The following is a 16,823-nucleotide window of genomic DNA, read 5'->3' on the forward strand; positions in this document are numbered from 1 at the left end:
GGACACACAGACTTTAAACACGACTTGTTCTCAAAAATGACAGTTTCACCTTATACCTTTCACAACTCCCTGAGAAATGTTTCGAGGTTTAAGTGTAGAATAAGCACATCAGAAGCCCAGTCCTTCTGTAATGCATCACTGCAGAACTCTCCAGAACTTTCCCCATCTTCTTAGACCTCTAACTGCACATGACGTTACAGAAAAGACTGCGTCACTGTGAGCTGACATAAGTCGAGTCGTTTTTGTATAACAGCCGGAGATTCCCACACAGCACGTGACGGCGTCGTGTGGTGTCGTCAGCGGCTCTCGACCCAGTTGTTCAGTCCAGTGCCGGAGGAGGAGGGAGCGTTAATGTCGACAGCTACCAGGAGAAAACACTTTAAAGGTACGGGTGCTGCAGTTTGGCGGTGACATTCACAGCATGTGTGAGTGGTTCGTTAGCAGAAATGAACGTCTTGTCGTCGTAACTGCTGTTTTGTTGGGGTTTCGGAGCGCAGCGGTCTTTGGCTAGCAACGGTCTGCCTGTCGCTGTCAGTCTCTCGGCGTCAGCAAAGCTAGCGGGCGGCAATTTAACAAAGCAGATACCGTTAGCTCGTATCGACACGTCAATAATGCTCAAAAAAGATAAATGTGGCTTTGAAAGGCAGCTGGAGGCTCATGACTGTAAACGTGGGGGCGCTGCGGATGGTCATCCTCCTAAAATCATAACTTATTTAACGGATTCATCACGCCGAGCGGGGATATCGATATATATCCACTAGTTTTTAATACATTTCGTTGTTTTGCGACCATGGCGGTCTTGCTAGGTGCAGGCTGATATTAGTGAAATTGATGTAACCGATGATCGCAGTGTCGCATTTATCTGCGCTGCTGAGGCCTAGACGGAGGCTCACCCGCAGCAGGTGCACCATGAAAACGAGGTTCTCTGTTTATACGTTACTGTTTCGGTTAGCAGTCGTGCATCTCGTCTAAATATTTGTCTTACCATCCGTTTGGCACCGGATTGCTGTTTTGGTTTACTCTTCTTTGAATTTTGATGTGTTTAAGAGACTATTATTTACATGTAGTTAAAGTATGTGGCGGTTTTTGCTGTAAATGCTTCATATTTTCCCCAGCAAATATTGACAACATTGTATTTCTAGTCAGCCAAACATTCTCAGCTTCTCAAATGGGAGGATTTACGCTTTTCCTCTCTATTCTTTTAATAGTAAACTTAATCTCTATTATTATAATAAAAGGTTTGGACAAAATAGTGACAGTCTTACGTCACTGTATGCTGATATTTAATCATATCAGTCATTCTGTTCATTTAAAAAAGCATTGGCATACTCATTATTTTGAAAATAATTGTTAATAAGAGCTATAGACATTTGCCTATACAGCACAACACAACTGTCTATACTTTATACTGTATGAAGTGGTTTATTATACTAATACAAGTAAAATCAATATATTATTTATCAATTAATAAATGGGCAACTATGTTGTTCATCTGTTGATCATTTAAGCAATTATTACCTAGTTCCTGCTTCTCCAATGTGAGGATTTTCCACTTTTCTCTGATTTATATCATTGTTATTGAGTATCTTTGAGTTTTGGACTGTTGGTCTGACATTTCAAGACATTTAAGATGCAATCGTGGACATTTTGTATCACAAATTTCTTATTAATTGATTGATGATTCATTTACTTAATTGAGCATAGTAATGCACTCACTTATTTGTAATAGAAATAATGATTAGTTGCAGCCCTGCAAAATTTTGTGTACTAAGTTTTACAGAAAATCAATTGAGAAACTAATGTTGATTGAATAGTGAGACCTGATTGTTGATTGGAGAACATTTACGCTGTATTACACATATAATGATTCCATGTAGGTATGTGTGCTATCAACACATGCAAGGCTTTCGTCTAAAAAATCCACACACCTTGAAATGTATGTTGCCTCCCTTTATCATAAACTGCCCTTTGCTCTTCACAGCCCAGAGCCTATGTTGAGCTTATCAACTCTCCTATACATTGTTTTTTATCATTAGGTTTACAGTGTTTAAAGTTTTGAAGAAATAATTTACAGTCTGGTTGTCCTGAGTTTACTGAAATTACCTGAACATGACGTTCATCAGCTCAGACAAACAGCCTGTCTGTTCTCTCCTTACAGCTTGTTACCAGGACATGCATGAGGCCATGCAGAGCAAATTAGATTTCTCTCCTTATAATACACTTTTACATGACTTCCTGTGCTTAAATGTTGACAGCGCCCTGATTTCTTGAGCGAAGGATTGTGAATGAACATTTGTTTCATTAATGTTGAGGGTTGCAGTAAAACTATTGCGGATAATCACTTTGTAGAAGTTGACGGATGTGTCTGTTGTTCTGTCACCATCTGGCTGTGAAAGAGACTTAGATTGAGTCAAGGATTACTGAATTTCGATTGCAGTCATATAATAACTGCAGCGTCCCGTAAAAAGCATTTATGCACCTGATTCTGATTTCCTGTTGGTGGAGTTTTGGAGAGGATGGGTATTTAACAGTTTGGATAAGTCCTTTCTGCTTACACACTTGAGTCCTGGTTGGTAAAATTTGGATTTTGGGAGGATCAGTGGGCTTATATTGACTAGAGTAATGAATCTAAGCCTTTTTGCCAACACCGCCTTCTGAAGCTGGCGACTGCTTACACATTGTAAGGAGTAAATTGTCGAATTCAGCTCTAAGCTAGTGATAAATTAACTGTGCTTTGTTAAAGCTATGCCTGTTCTATGGCAGTGTGTTGCTACCACCGGGACTATTTTTATAACAAGATAGTTTCAGTTTGCCTTCATGTCTTGTTTTTCTTTAACAAAAAAGTGTTTATCTGGTAATAATGTTTGACATATTGCTGTGATAATGAGAAACATGAAAAGGATTTTAAGCTTTTATTCAAGCTATACATTTCCATTCTGTTATAATAAGAAAGACATTTTAGCAACAATATCTGTCCTATTATGAAGAAAAATTAAGATTTCTTTAACAGTGGCAGCAGTGTGTTGCTATACGATGCTAACCTACCTAAAGTGCAGCCATCTGTCCCAGGCCGAGGTGTCTGCAGGTTTGACATAGCCAGAGCTGCTGCTGACAGGGCATGCCACGATCACAATATCTCGCCAGACTGCTGCATCGGCGGGCAGATAGGCTGCCAGGGACACAGTAAAGGATTTATCTGCCAGGTGGTCCAAGTGACAATTTCATAATGGGACTCAAACTGTTATTGTGTACATCTGAGTGCTTTGAGGAGTTTGATTAATATTCAGCTTGTTCTTTTGTTGGTGTGTGATTGTGAAACAACATTTATTACCACACACATATTGCAACACTGCTATCACGTAGCTAGGTCACTCATCCTGTGGCATTTTACTTCTCAACATATCACTCACTTTAATCTTGGGTGTTGGTTTGCGCTAGGTCTGCACAGTTAATCAAAATATTATCCTATTTAAAAAAATGCATTATTCACATTGCAGAAGCTGCTGTTTTTGTGCTACAGTGAAGTACTGTAGTGCATCAGAGATGCCCTGGCAAATGAAACTTGTTCTCCAAATGTATGAAAACATTGTTATTGACCCCAACAAATGTCACATCATAATGCTTTTCATAGTTTATTCAATGAAAATTAAACTTGTGATTCAAAAATTATCATTCCCACTAATCATGAATCATATCACAATCATAATGTCTGTAAAAATAATCATGCATACCTTTTAAAAAGTATTGTTCAATACTTGTATGATTGATGTTTTAGTGTATGAAGTATTTTTATTTAATTTGAGTTATCCTTTTAAATATCACTACCTCTAACAAATTTTGGCGCCACCTTTTAACACATGGACCTCTGTGTAGGCCCCACTGCTTTGTGAATCTGTTTCTGTTTTGTCTCTGTGTTTCCTGGTGTCGCTCAGGCATGCACATAGCATGTTGTATATGGGTTTGTCGAGGTATTGTGCTAGCCTAATTGTGTTAACGTGGCTCTCTGGCCCACCCATTGAATCCCCCCCCCCCCCTTAACCTAATTCCCCCAGCGATGGCTATCAGCAGAGGCCAGAGATGGTGGCACTGTTATCCATAGCATTGGGGCGTCTCTCCTAAGAGGATTTGAAATCTCCCACGTAATGCTTGTAAAGCTGCCTGATTCAAACTGACTCACCACTCTATGAAAAAAAGGTGATACTGACTGTATTCAATTTCATCACTGACAGACATGGAAGTGAAACTGTTGCGGTTGTTGAATTGACCGTGTGTACTTGTGAGATAAGTGGCTTAGGATAAGGGTACTCCCTTTACTTTTAATGTCTTTTACTGAAGTGCCTTGACCTTTTTTTCCATTCTTTCTTGTGATAGTTTTTTTTACCAAGGTTTTAATAATTTGTATTTTAATTCATCTACACTTTTTGACTTAATCAAATCCCTTTTTTCACTAATTTGCTAAAGTTGCTGTCTGCCTATCAATAACAGCACTACACCCCCTGCTGGCAGACAATTACAAATTTGAGCATAGAGGCCTCCTGTAACATTATTACTGCCTGTATATTGATGGAGGCACACACAACCATTTATTATGATAAACAGCAATTCTCATTGAACCAGTCAAATTATACAGTCCTTCTCATTCAGTATAACACGCACATTTGTTGTTAAAGACAGATCCATCTCTGATGAACAAGTGGCTGTGACTACATGCATTTTTAACATTAGTGTCCCATTATCTTGACTGCATAATCTTTTATGGAAGTCATCCATTATAAAGAAATGCAAAGTTATCAGCAGATCAGTTCAAATGAATTCAGTGCTGAAAAACTGCCAGTGTCAAGATCATCTTACAATTTTGACATATGAATGAAGATTCAAACTTGGGGATAATTAATTTATTGTTTATTGAATTTCTTCAACATCAGGCTTTAACAGTACCATGTGATTATTCTGCATGTTTCTGTCCTCCAAACGAATGATTCTGAAGATGCCCTAAAAAGCTCTTTAAATTGCTCTAAACACAATGAGTTATTGATGTTTTTTTGTTTTTGTTTAGTTTTGAGTTTGCCCCCATGTGATGCATAACTAGTGTTTGGCAGTAGAGCTTAAATGATTTACAGAAAAATAACCTGCAACTATTTTGATCATCAGTATTTGAGTAAAAAATATTTAATGAATGATTCCAAAAATATCTTTGAGATTTAGACTGTTGGTTGGGAAAAAAAGAAAATAATTTCAGCCTTGTTGTCAAGCATGGATAGAAAATACTTTCCCAAGTTACAAACTTAAATGCTTTACATGGTCATTGGACAGGGAGGGTATCACATGCTCTGACTGTGCACGTCACATGATTAGTTAAAGACCCTTGGGTTACTCCAATGCATCTCCATGTTTGTTTAGTCTACAGAAGTCCTTTATGTGACGCAAGCAAACAAAACATTTGTTAGGTTGCAGACGTATTGAGTAGTGTGTTTGTCAAGTCAGATCAAGACAGTAGGCTGTATCTGTATTGATTATAATACAGATTTTTCAAGTAATTCAGAGAAACTGCTGTGCCCTCTGTACTGCCCCCCACCCCTTACACAACCATTGTTGTGTAGAGAGCCGGAGGGATTTGGCCCCTCCGATAAGTGTTATGATCTGTTATGATCTTAATGAAGACTGTCAGTTTGAAGCAGAGCCAGCACATGTTTCTCTGCAGTCTTTCACTGCACTGTCCTGGTGATGGACAGAAGGGGATCATGAGGACACACACCGGAGTCGTGATGTGTTTGCCAGGGTGAATAGAGCAGTGTTGCATAACGCTCACCGTTAATTCAGTGTGGCCTGGAAAGAAGGGAGGGATGGATGGATAGAGGGCGTATTAGAAAGTTTGATAGATTTTTAGCTATCTAATCTGCCACTGAATGGGTATTTTTGTACTTCTGTGTATTCCTTTGATTTGTTGAGTGTGTGTGAAGGAAACGGATAAGAACTGAGAGTGTTTGCTTATGTTCGCATATGTATACACTCACAGGCCTATGCACCACTTTAAAGTCTGTCTGCCGTCTGCTCAGGCTCTTTTTTTTAAAAGTCAGCAATTAGGGGAATGGCTTTGGCTCCCATCCTGCTCAGCACAAGTTTTCCTCTGGGGATCCTAGGCCTTTAAATGAAACCTGCACAGCACATATGAAATCACTAATCAACCGTGTAAATCTGAGCTTACTTGCAGAGCGATCCTTGTTCTCTGTGTGTCAGGCGTTTACATGCTTCATTAGTGACATAGAATGCAATATATAAGACACATAAACTTGTTGACCTTGTGCAGGAGGGGCCCAGTGGGGGCAGGGACCTGCAGTAATGGCCAATATGACAGATGTCTTCCTCAAGCAAAGCAGATTAATAATACATTTAGTTACCAAGTCACCACCTGTGTCCATGGTAACACAGTCAGCACTTGGGAAGATGGTCAGTAATTGCTGTCTTTTCATTCCTCTTGCACCATCCATCACTGCTTCATGTTCTCTGCTTGCTGTAGTCCATCATGCCAGTGTGTGGTATTGACAGTTTTCATCACAGATCCATTAGACCCCTGGTTGAACCTTGTTATTGGGAAGGTTGTACAAAACCACAGTTCAGGGGCTGATTCAATTCTACCTCCAAAAATTCTCCCACAACCATTACCACCACCACCTGCCTGGGAGGCTGTAGCTCAGTGGGTAGAGCGGGTTGCAGAGTGATCGGAAAGTCACTGGTTCAAGTCCCAGCTCCCTCGGTCTGATTGCTCCTAATTGCTCCTGATGTGCAGTTGGCACCTTGCATGGCTGCCTCCGCTGAATGTGTGAACTTGTGTGGCAAGTACTGTAAAGTGGTCACTAGACTGGAAACTCTGTTTATCAGTCCATGGAAACAATAAGATCAATCTTAAAATCTAGCTCCAACTTTTCATTTGTAAGGCTGAAGTGATTTGTTAAAACAATCATATTGCAATCAGTTTGACAAATAATTTGATTGTTATGAGATTAACAATTAGCAGAAATGCTCAATTTTCATTTTCACTGTAAAAAAATATTACAATTATGATAATTTGGAGTCTGTACCAAATAAACACATTTTCTCACAATTGAGATAGTAGACTTGGTAGGTCAGAGCAACCATAATGCCGGTTTGTCACACATGTTGCCTTCAAAGATAGCAGCTAGCAGGAGTTGGATATGGTGGTTGGACATATTGCAATTTTTAATTATGTCACATTTTACTCTGGAAAATTGTGCGTGGGTATTTGTTGTTACTATTTTCTGACAGTTATTAAACCAAATGATGAAATAAGAAATAAAAATAAAAAAATCATCAGATTAATTGATAATGGCTGAGGTGGTTTAATATCTGCCTTAATGCACATGTTAAATGTACAGTTTCAGGGCAAGGTTGCATTTTATTAGTATTATTATTATTTAATCTCTTTAGGGACTTGTTGCTTATGACACGTTTAGTGTCCAGCCTCTTGTACCTCCTTCAGCTCACTCCCTGAATCTGCAGTGTTATAGACAGGACACCCTTTAGCAGTCAGTACTGGTGAGATGTATTTTCAGATGTTCCTAGAAAGTCAGCCATAACAGATAAATGCCCCTCCCCTAACCGTCTCACCCAGAGCAGTGTGACTCAGTTCTCACTCTCTAACCTGTGGCCTATTTTCTGACATTGGAGCTTTTGCTTTTAATGCTTTTCAGTGAAATACCACAGAATGAGAAACTCATTAACAACTCATAACTTCTCTTCTTGTTAACCATTTCCTATTTGCATGAGTAGCCTAACCTTACTTAAAACTTTTAGTGTGTGTATCACAAATCCTAATGTTTGTTCATCATTAGAAGTAGTGTTTCTTTTTATATTTGGATATCATTTTCATTTTCACATCATCACTTAATATCACATGCTTCTTCTGCTTCTTTTATATAAACTGAGTTAACAGAGCCAGATAAGATCACCACCTTTGCGTTATCATTTAGGCTCAGTGAATCCAGACACCACGGAGATGGACACACTAAATTTAAACCAAACTTGCTGCGTGTTACAGGCCCCAGGCCTCCCCACTAAGTATCCCTACTGGCCTGATTATAGAAATACAATAATCACTTCAACTTCCCAGTTGTTGTGGTTATTTAGGATGAAAATATACTTGTAATATACTTTTATCTACTACTCTGATATAAAATGACGAAGAGGCTTTAATCTTTATAGCAGGTCTTGTGCATATTCCTTTATTTAAAATCAACACATTACTTTTATCAACTCTGTTTTTTCATCATCACGATCTCACAATTACAAACCAAATTACCATTACTGACCTATAAAGACATTCAAATCTCAGAGTGACACACTAATTGTAAATACTTCCAAGAGTATACTGATTGAAGTGTTGAAACTAATACTTCATTTGCCTTTAGTTTTTAAAAATAATTGCTTAAATCAAATAGTTTTCTGCGCTTATTTCCCTTTTTGTTGTATTCCTCTCTCTGATCGTCTGGTTGCAGATCTCCCTGATCCATTTCTGCCTGGCCTTCAAAGCCTTGATTACAGCAAGAAGCTTTTTATGCCCTGTAGCCTCTGTGTATTCCCAGGCAGGTGTACCAGCAGTCTTTGTCGGAGAAAAAGCCTGTGGGGTTTCCTATGTTTTTCTCTTGTTCCCCAGCAGCCTGCATTTCTAAGACTGCCTTTTTTTCTCCTAAAAGCCTTGTAAGCCATTGCAAAATTAGGTCCTCCATGTCAATTTTTTTGGCTTCTTCAACCTATCAAATTGTAATAGAGTGAATCAAATGCATATTTTAGCAGAATAACAAAAAAACAAAGGGTAGGTAAAAGAGCACTTAATTTAGCTGGAATCAATTTTTTGAAACAATAAAGGCAAAATGCTGTAGCTCTGCTTTGTATCTTTGCCCTCTCTTTCTGCTGCATTGTTTGATTGCCCGTCACCTTTTTAATCAGGCAGATGCAGCGTTTGTGTCTCTGCCAGTTTGGCCTAGATAACGTGCTGTCATTACTTTTTCTTTGCTTTCCTCAGGGACATTTGAGATGGAATAAAGATGATAAAATTATAGGACTAGTCATTGTGTGAACACAAGATTTAGATTTAAATCTCCTTTTCTGTTTAATGTATGTTTGTGTTTGTGCTATATACAGATGCAGTCCAAATACTACTTCTATTTTTTTATAGATTGTTAGCAGTGAAGTGAGCCTTCCCCCTCACCATGTCCCAGGACAAGAGTGGATACCCAATTATGGGTGAGACCAACCCACTTCATAACAACGTCTATGGACCCCCTCAGCCAGGGTTCGGCATGCCCCCTCCCAACTACAGCCAAGCCCCAGGGGGACCATACCCACCAGCAGCCGGCTATGGACAGCCAGGCTTCCCACAGGCAGGTCCCGGGTTTGCCCCTGGTCCCTACCCTCAAATGCCTTACCCTCAGATGCCCTACCCACAAGGACCCTACCCTCAGGGGCCTTACCAGCAAGGACCCGGACAGCCAGGCTTTCCCGGTGACCCCACAGGTGAGTGTTTGAAGATTTTTATGGCATTTATGAAAAGATTTTTACCTTTCTAGGCCACGTTATTCCTATGAAAGTGAGTAAAAATTATGCCATTTGAATCACTTTCATAGTAATAAGGTGAATTTGTGCTCATTTATTTATTTTCCAAGCTTTTCAGTTCTTCTTTGTTTCATAAAGCTGTCTCAATTTTCAATGTGAAAGTGGATGGGTTTCACTTTAGACCAGACTGAACACTGACAACAGGGCAATCAATGAGATGATCAATATTACGATCAGAGTGTGCTGAAACAGACATGTTTCCATTTGTTAAGCCTAGTTTTATGCCATCTGCCATACTGTTGTTGTTGTTCAGCAGTACCTGCTGGCAGCCCTGGTTACCATGGTGATGGGCCTCCATCTTACTATGACAATGAAGAGTTTACCAACTCTGGCTTTGAGGACAAGAACATCCGGCAAGCCTTCATCAGAAAAGTAGGTCCTTTATAGTGTAACATAGATTGAATCATTCTGTTAAAGAAGCAGATAGAGAATGTAATGTATGTATTCATCATTTGATCATTGTCATTTAAAATACCGCCAAAACATAATTTTTAACTAAAAACAGCCCAACTCCTCTTTATCACCAGGTCTTCCTGGTTCTCACAGTGCAGCTGATGGTCACTTTCTCCTTCGTTGCTGTCTTCACCTTCGTCGATGAGGCCAAGGACTTTGTGCGAAAAAATCCATGGACATACTATGTGTCCTATGCAGTCTTCTTCGTGTCTCTGATCGTCCTCAGCTGCTGTGGAGACTTCCGCCGCAAGCACCCCTGGAACTTGGTCGCACTTGTAAGAACTTGGCATAATACCAAATCATATAGAAGAATGGATTACTCATCAAAAAAGTGTGTTTTTTATGATAAATGTAGAGAATCATACCTGTACACGTTGTGGGATAATATTAATATACAATGACACAGAACACAAAAATATGCACAACAATCTGAAAGGAGAGCTATAGCTATCTACTGAGAGCCCAATGTAATCAGAATATGAATATGACATCTAATAGGTGCTTTATCAAATAACCACAAAGTACATAGGTATTTATGAACCATTAAGTTATTCTTGGGTTATTTTAACCCTTCACTGTATGTACGTTGCTAGATAATTATCTTGAATGTATGGAACGCTACAGCTCCTAACCTGTATTCTTACCACATTTACTTCTCTATTCCAAAATTAATGTAATTAACTATCTGAACATTTCTGCACGTTCTGCCTGATGACCTGTTAGACATGAAAAGCCTCAGGCTGTCGGATGGATGCTTTGTGTAGAGTGAATGAAGGACAAGCAGAGAGGAGAAAGAAAGAAAGAAAGAAGTGAGGGAGAAACTGAGTAGGCAGTGGTGGAAATAGAAACATAAAGAAATTGAATAAGGTGCAATTGATGTAACAGTCAGGTGATAGAGAGACTTGTAGGCTAAACATTCTGAAAAGGCAGAAAAGAATATACTATAAATTGACATTCACCTATGTCTATCCTTGTGTTATTACATTGAGGGCAATAAAATCAAGTCTGACTGGGATCTTGGATAAACAGAGACTAACACTATACAATAACTGTATTAATTAATAGTGTTCTCACACTGTTGAAGGCAGTCATGTTTGTAGATCCAGCAGTAACATTTTAATGTACAGATACTTAAATTGAGAAACTGTATAAATCAATTAATTGATTTTAAAAATCCATTAGTATTCATCTGTTTATCAAACTGTTTACCCACACGTGATTTGGCTTCAAGTCAAACAAATTAAATTGATCTAAAACAAAGATCATGTAGATTGTTCGAAATTGTGTTTTGAGACAAGCTAATGGTTTATATTTCACAGTATTGTGGCCTTGTGGGCCAGTGTAGCTGAGTAAAGGCAGCATTCTTAACCCTTATTTTGCCACTACAGCCCTGAAGTCAGGCGTGAAGCCAGGACTGTAGCTGGAAGACTTTCCTTGTGAATCAGCTGCAGGAAATATTGACATGGCATTATTAAGCAACTAAACAAATTTCTAGGTAATTTTACCTGCACTGGTCAGTTGGCATTGGTAAATATATTAAAAAAAAACAGTGCAAATTTAAAAAGGCTTTTTCCAAAGCAGACATTGTGACATTTCACAGCTGGAGAAGTGCAGGTGTAAATAATGAAATGAATTATGGCCCAATTCCATTGAGCTGATTCACTTTCAGAGTGCTGATGGTGCATGCTTGCTCACTCTCACACTCTCATGACTCACTGGGACAGTAAATAGAGCAGAGCCATCATCGTTTATGCGATTAGTAAAACCTGTTTCTTTCCTACAAGTCAAACTGTCTGCTTTGAAAAAAGCATGTGTTGTAGAGTAATTCAAGTTGGTTATTGTTAAGTATTTTCATGTAAAATAAGGCAAATAAAAGCCTTTCATTGATAGCTGTTTGCTTGTGGATGGAACACTTTAATTGACCTGAACTGTATGTGCAGATAAAGTTCATTTAACAGATTGTCAATACATGTTTTTGCTATGCACATGTAATACAATCCACATCAGTAAATGTGTATCAATACTTTTATATTTGCCACACTAGTTGACAAGATGTATGCAGACATGAACTACACATACTTTTTGGCACTCCTATTCCCAGGTCGCACCAAGTTGTACTCAGATTATATACATTTTAAGATTTATTGAAAAGTTTGTCTGTTTTTTTAAAGCGGCTAAGACACATCCTTCAAAGGGGTGCTTTAAAATTGTCACCTGGATCTACAACATGTAAACTGTGTTCATTCGGTTGTGTGTTTTCCGTGTCTTGCAGTCCATCCTTACCCTGAGTCTCTCCTACATGGTGGGTATGATCGCCAGCTTCTATAACACAGAGACCGTCATCATGGCTGTGGGCATCACCGCAGTGGTCTGCTTCACTGTCGTCCTCTTCTCACTACAGGTCAGCACACACAAACAGCTGTTTGAATAAATATTTTTAAATATCTACAAGCACACAGACAAACATGGTCTCTAAAATAACACGGTTATTTTAGGTGTTAGGGAGGCAAATGTGAGAATTTCCTCTGGTTTATTTTTTGAAGTGAAGAGTGAGTGAAGTGTGCAACTGGGTCAGTCCCACTCACTGCCCACTGAAAGCACATTGTTACACAAACATATCATATCTTAGAATGATAGCTATTCGTTAAAAGCATGATAACCAAAAAGAATATTTGTGTGTCTTATGGCTGCATTTAAAGTGGTGGGCCAGCTCATATTTTACAACCTCTTGCATTTCCTTCTTCACCACAGAGCAAGTATGACTTCACCTCCTGTCGGGGCGTGCTGTTTGTGTGCCTGATCGTGCTGTTGCTCTTCTCCTTCCTCTGCATCTTTATCCGTCACAAGATCCTGCACATCGTCTACGCCTCATTGGGGGCCCTGCTCTTTACATGCGTAAGTTTCACACTCATAGTGTCCTTGAGAATTAAAGATAATGCCAGTGGCTTTTCTTGTTTTTTGATATTTTTATGCTGAAATGTTCGGATTTAGTGCAACAGTAATGGTCAGTTTGATGTCAACGCTCTTAATTAGTAATTTAATGATCCAGTCGGGTAATTTGATATTTGTAGGGTAATGGCGTCCAGTCGTCTGGATACAGATACTAGACAGTCACCACCATTGGCATAAAGACAGTGTTCCACCATCCAGTGAACTTTATTCTGCTCAGTAAGGGATAATTACATCTGCAGAACATGAAAGAGTGAAGCACAAACCGGTTAGGAAAAGATTGATGCTTAGTAAGAGGAAAGTGGGGCAGTAACTTTGTTATAAAGATCTGAATATAATACCATGGACCATGAGAAACAAACTCAACCAAATCAGCTGCTAGAGCACTATGAACCTTTTATAATATAGAGGGTAAAATTGGTGTTTTGGGCCAACAGAAGTTGAGAATATTCACAAAGAGAAGAATTCAGTCAGAAGAGAGATGCGATAGGACTTCTCTGGAGCCAGGTTCAATTGTTTTGACAGAAAAACTCAATTTTTTCTAGATGAACATGTGCAACTGTAGTATTCACCATAAAAATTCTAATCTAAAAGAGGTCTCAATCTCAAATTATCTTTGTGTTCCTGTCTACTCATTTTTTTTAGGTTATTCATTGTGGATTCAGCATATATAGAAATCTCTTGAAATGACTAATGCTATCTTCTTTTTTTCTTCTCTGCAGTTTTTGGCTGTGGACACTCAGCTTCTCCTGGGCAACAAGAAGCTGGCCCTGAGTCCAGAGGAGTACATTTTTGCTGCCCTCAACCTCTACACTGACATCATCAACATTTTCCTCTACATCCTGGCTATTGTGGGACGCTCCCGCGAATAAGGCTGCACCTCAAAGACAACAGGAGGGAGATGGAGAATGCCTCCCTTTATTGTGAAATGTTGCTAACATGACCTTTCCACTCCTTTTTATTTCTTCATCACAATTGTTTCCTTCTCTTATCACACAAAGAGTTGTTTATTTTAAACAGGTGGTTGGGCTGTGGAGCAGATGCAGCCCGTCATAAAATGCAGCTGAGAGGAACACTATTTAACATGTCTTGTCAGAACCTAACAATCTGTCCTTCCCTTAATTTTGACCACTCTACTTGCTGTAACTGTCCTCTGCTTCTGCTAACACAGATGGCTACATTACGTCTACATTACCTACCGCCCATCCTCCAGTTTGGCTCGGCACATGCAGTATAATACATGTTATCCTGTGGGTGCTTGGCACTCAGCCTTGCCTTGCTGCAGAGATTAAACAGAAAACGAGTTGGGAAGATACTAGTAGTGCTTGATATTGATGTAAACCAGCTTTGCCTGAAGAGAAGAAGATGCTAGAAATACTCACCAATTTGTCTGTTAAACGTATTCCTTCCCTCTCAACCAGCTGGTGTAAAGTAACTGCATGGCAACAGTGAAAACACAAATAAAGATGTAATATGATTCTTCAGAACCACCAGAGGAGCACACACCTCTAGCTTGCTTCTAACAGCTGTAAATAATTAAGTGTATTACTGTATATGATGCCAATGTCGCACCTGCCCCCTGAAAGGCATGCTCAAGTGATAATGGATGTGTTGCTTTTTGGGAAAAATATGCTCTGATATCAGAACTTTGCTTACCCAGTACAGTAACTTCAATATTTTAATGGAAAAAGAATGAAGGTCAGTGTTGGATGTATATGACAAACATGAACATATATCAATACATTTAAGGTATATATTCTTACGGAATATCTTTTAAAAAGGAGAAACATTTTGTTCTGAAATTATTTATATGATTTGAATGCTGAGATGTCCCCTCACCCTATTCCTTATGTTTTTTTCCATTACTGTCCTCACTTATTTCCTCTCATCTGGCCAAAAACGTGACGTGAACATTTACAGTAGTGCTGTAATTATATTTTCTCATAACAACTAATGTGAAATGATGTTGATCTATTGGGATTTCTGACCACTTTTATACCAAGCATTATTATTAATTGACACCGGCCTTGAAGGAAATGGTACTTTCAATTTATTTTTATTGAGCTTGGTGTATATAATGTGATTGCTTTGAAGTGGCATATAAGCTGGTGTTGTGGAAAACAAACATAGACGGCTGTTTGGAAATTTACAAAGACTTAATTTTTTAAGTTAATTGTGTAAACATAGCGTACTGATTACACTCTTGCTTAACAAAGTGAAACAGGCAAAAGGATTTAACAAACACTGGATGGAGAGCAAAACACTCCTCATGAACACACAACTTGAATAGTATATTTAACATAAACAAGATTTTTTTATTGTGTAACTTCTGTTTTGATTTTTCACCTTTTGCATGACCCTCTACGTCAATTGCATGTGCTAATGATGCACACTGTACAGGTATTCCTGTTTTGGAGAGACACAGTGTTGTTTGGCAGCCCGGTCGACCCCTTTTTTTTTTTTCTTAACTCTTGTGTTTGTATCTAACGTGTATGTGTATATAGAACCCCATAGTGGTTTGATGTGTATAGATAAAAGTAATTTGGGGGCTTTGTAAGTCTGTTTGCATTGTATATTTGCATTCCTCTACACTGCTGTTCGCTTTTCATTAAAACTAATACGATGTAAAGGTGTCCAACTTTTTGTGTTCAATTTTGTTTTCGACTGCTTGACAGGAAACTGCACTTAAGATAGAGAGAGTGACACGTCCCCAGCCCCTGTGAAGACATAACCAGAGTTATTGAAGCCTTGTTTAAGATTGTTATGTCATATGTTTCATAGAGCTTTAGGGGGCACCTGGATCATCACAGGGCAAATCAAAGCACCACAGGGTTCACGAGGATCGGAGGAGACATTCACCTCAATAGAAAATTTTAAAAATGTAAACATCCTCCACACAGTTGACTGGAAAGCAGATATACAGTATAAATTGCTCCTTAATCAATGATTCAATCTTGTCATGTCCTCTGGGATGAAACATTGTCATAGTTGAATGAAACATGTACTGATTCACATGTCCTGTCTGCAGACATTTCTATTCATTATCTTGCGTCTAAGAAAGTAGAAAAGAATGTATAGCACAGATCTTGATGTAGTAAAACTATGTTGACATGGTTCATTCTGGGTTTAACCTTGTGATTGTGCCCTGGGTGGAGATGGTGTGAACTGTTCATCATCACAGTGACACATCAGGAGCGTCTTGTCAGTCTGTTGAGCCAATGAAAGCTCAAACACATCACTTATGTATAGAAGCAGAGGGGGCTCAGCTCCCGTAAGAAGAGAAATGAGCTCCAATGAGAGCAGTGAAATAAGACATCAGTGGGGGTTATTAATACATCACCAGCAACCATCATTGTGACCACAAATACTGCATACTTTTTTATGTTAAATATGATTTGACTTTTCATCCAATAATGTAGACCCTGGTTCATTACACACACTCTGAACATCTGAAACCTGGTGGACACATGACACCATCACAGGCCTATGGTCAGGCGTAAGGCTTATGAGAAAACTAAAACTAAAAATATCTTGAAGAGATCAAATGAACATGATTGAGATGACAGTTCCAGTCAGTAAAAATATCATTACCCATATTCTACATTGCGGTTCCAAGAGTAAATGTGGAAATTTGAAATGCGATTTGGTAAGCTAATTCTGTGCTGTGTGATTTGACATGAGGTCAAAGGTCAGAATGACACGAATTAAGTTGATTCATTTTGGAGGTGATTTTGAGGTGAGATTTCTCCACATTGCTGCAGTGAACTGAAACCAAAGGTGTACCTCTGATA

The 16,823-nt window shown here is 38.9% G+C and overlaps 1 protein-coding gene across 2 annotated transcripts; it reads left to right on the forward strand.

Moving 5' to 3' along the window:
- The first annotated feature begins 225 nt into the window (after positions 1-225).
- grinaa (glutamate receptor, ionotropic, N-methyl D-aspartate-associated protein 1a (glutamate binding)) lies at positions 226-15,665 on the forward strand. Of its 2 annotated transcripts, none has more exons than XM_030412257.1 (7): positions 226-385; positions 9,194-9,531; positions 9,884-10,002; positions 10,158-10,358; positions 12,356-12,484; positions 12,835-12,978; positions 13,755-15,665. In XM_030412257.1, exons 2-7 carry the CDS (start codon positions 9,228-9,230, stop codon positions 13,902-13,904), a joined length of 1,047 nt encoding a protein of 348 aa, XP_030268117.1. In that variant the 5' UTR covers positions 226-385; positions 9,194-9,227; the 3' UTR covers positions 13,905-15,665. The 2 variants fall into 2 exon arrangements, with proteins under 2 accessions (XP_030268117.1, XP_030268118.1); XM_030412258.1 differs by having other exon boundaries at positions 9,887-10,002.
- The last annotated feature ends 1,158 nt before the right edge of the window (positions 15,666-16,823 follow it).

Source organism: Sparus aurata, chromosome 3 (genome assembly GCF_900880675.1).
Source record: "Sparus aurata chromosome 3, fSpaAur1.1, whole genome shotgun sequence".
NCBI classification, from domain to species: Eukaryota; Metazoa; Chordata; class Actinopteri; order Spariformes; family Sparidae; genus Sparus; species Sparus aurata.

What these genes read in the sequence shown, in the direction of transcription:
- grinaa (XM_030412257.1), top strand. Translation starts at nt 9,228, where the DNA reads ATGTCCCAGGACAAGAGTGGATACCCAATTATGGGTGAGACCAACCCA. An exon ending in CCTGGAACTTGGTCGCACTT is followed by an intron (nt 10,359 to 12,355) that starts GTAAGAACTTGG and finishes CGTGTCTTGCAG; the next exon opens with TCCATCCTTACCCTGAGTCT. An exon ending in TCGTCCTCTTCTCACTACAG is followed by an intron (nt 12,485 to 12,834) that starts GTCAGCACACAC and finishes TCTTCACCACAG; the next exon opens with AGCAAGTATGACTTCACCTC.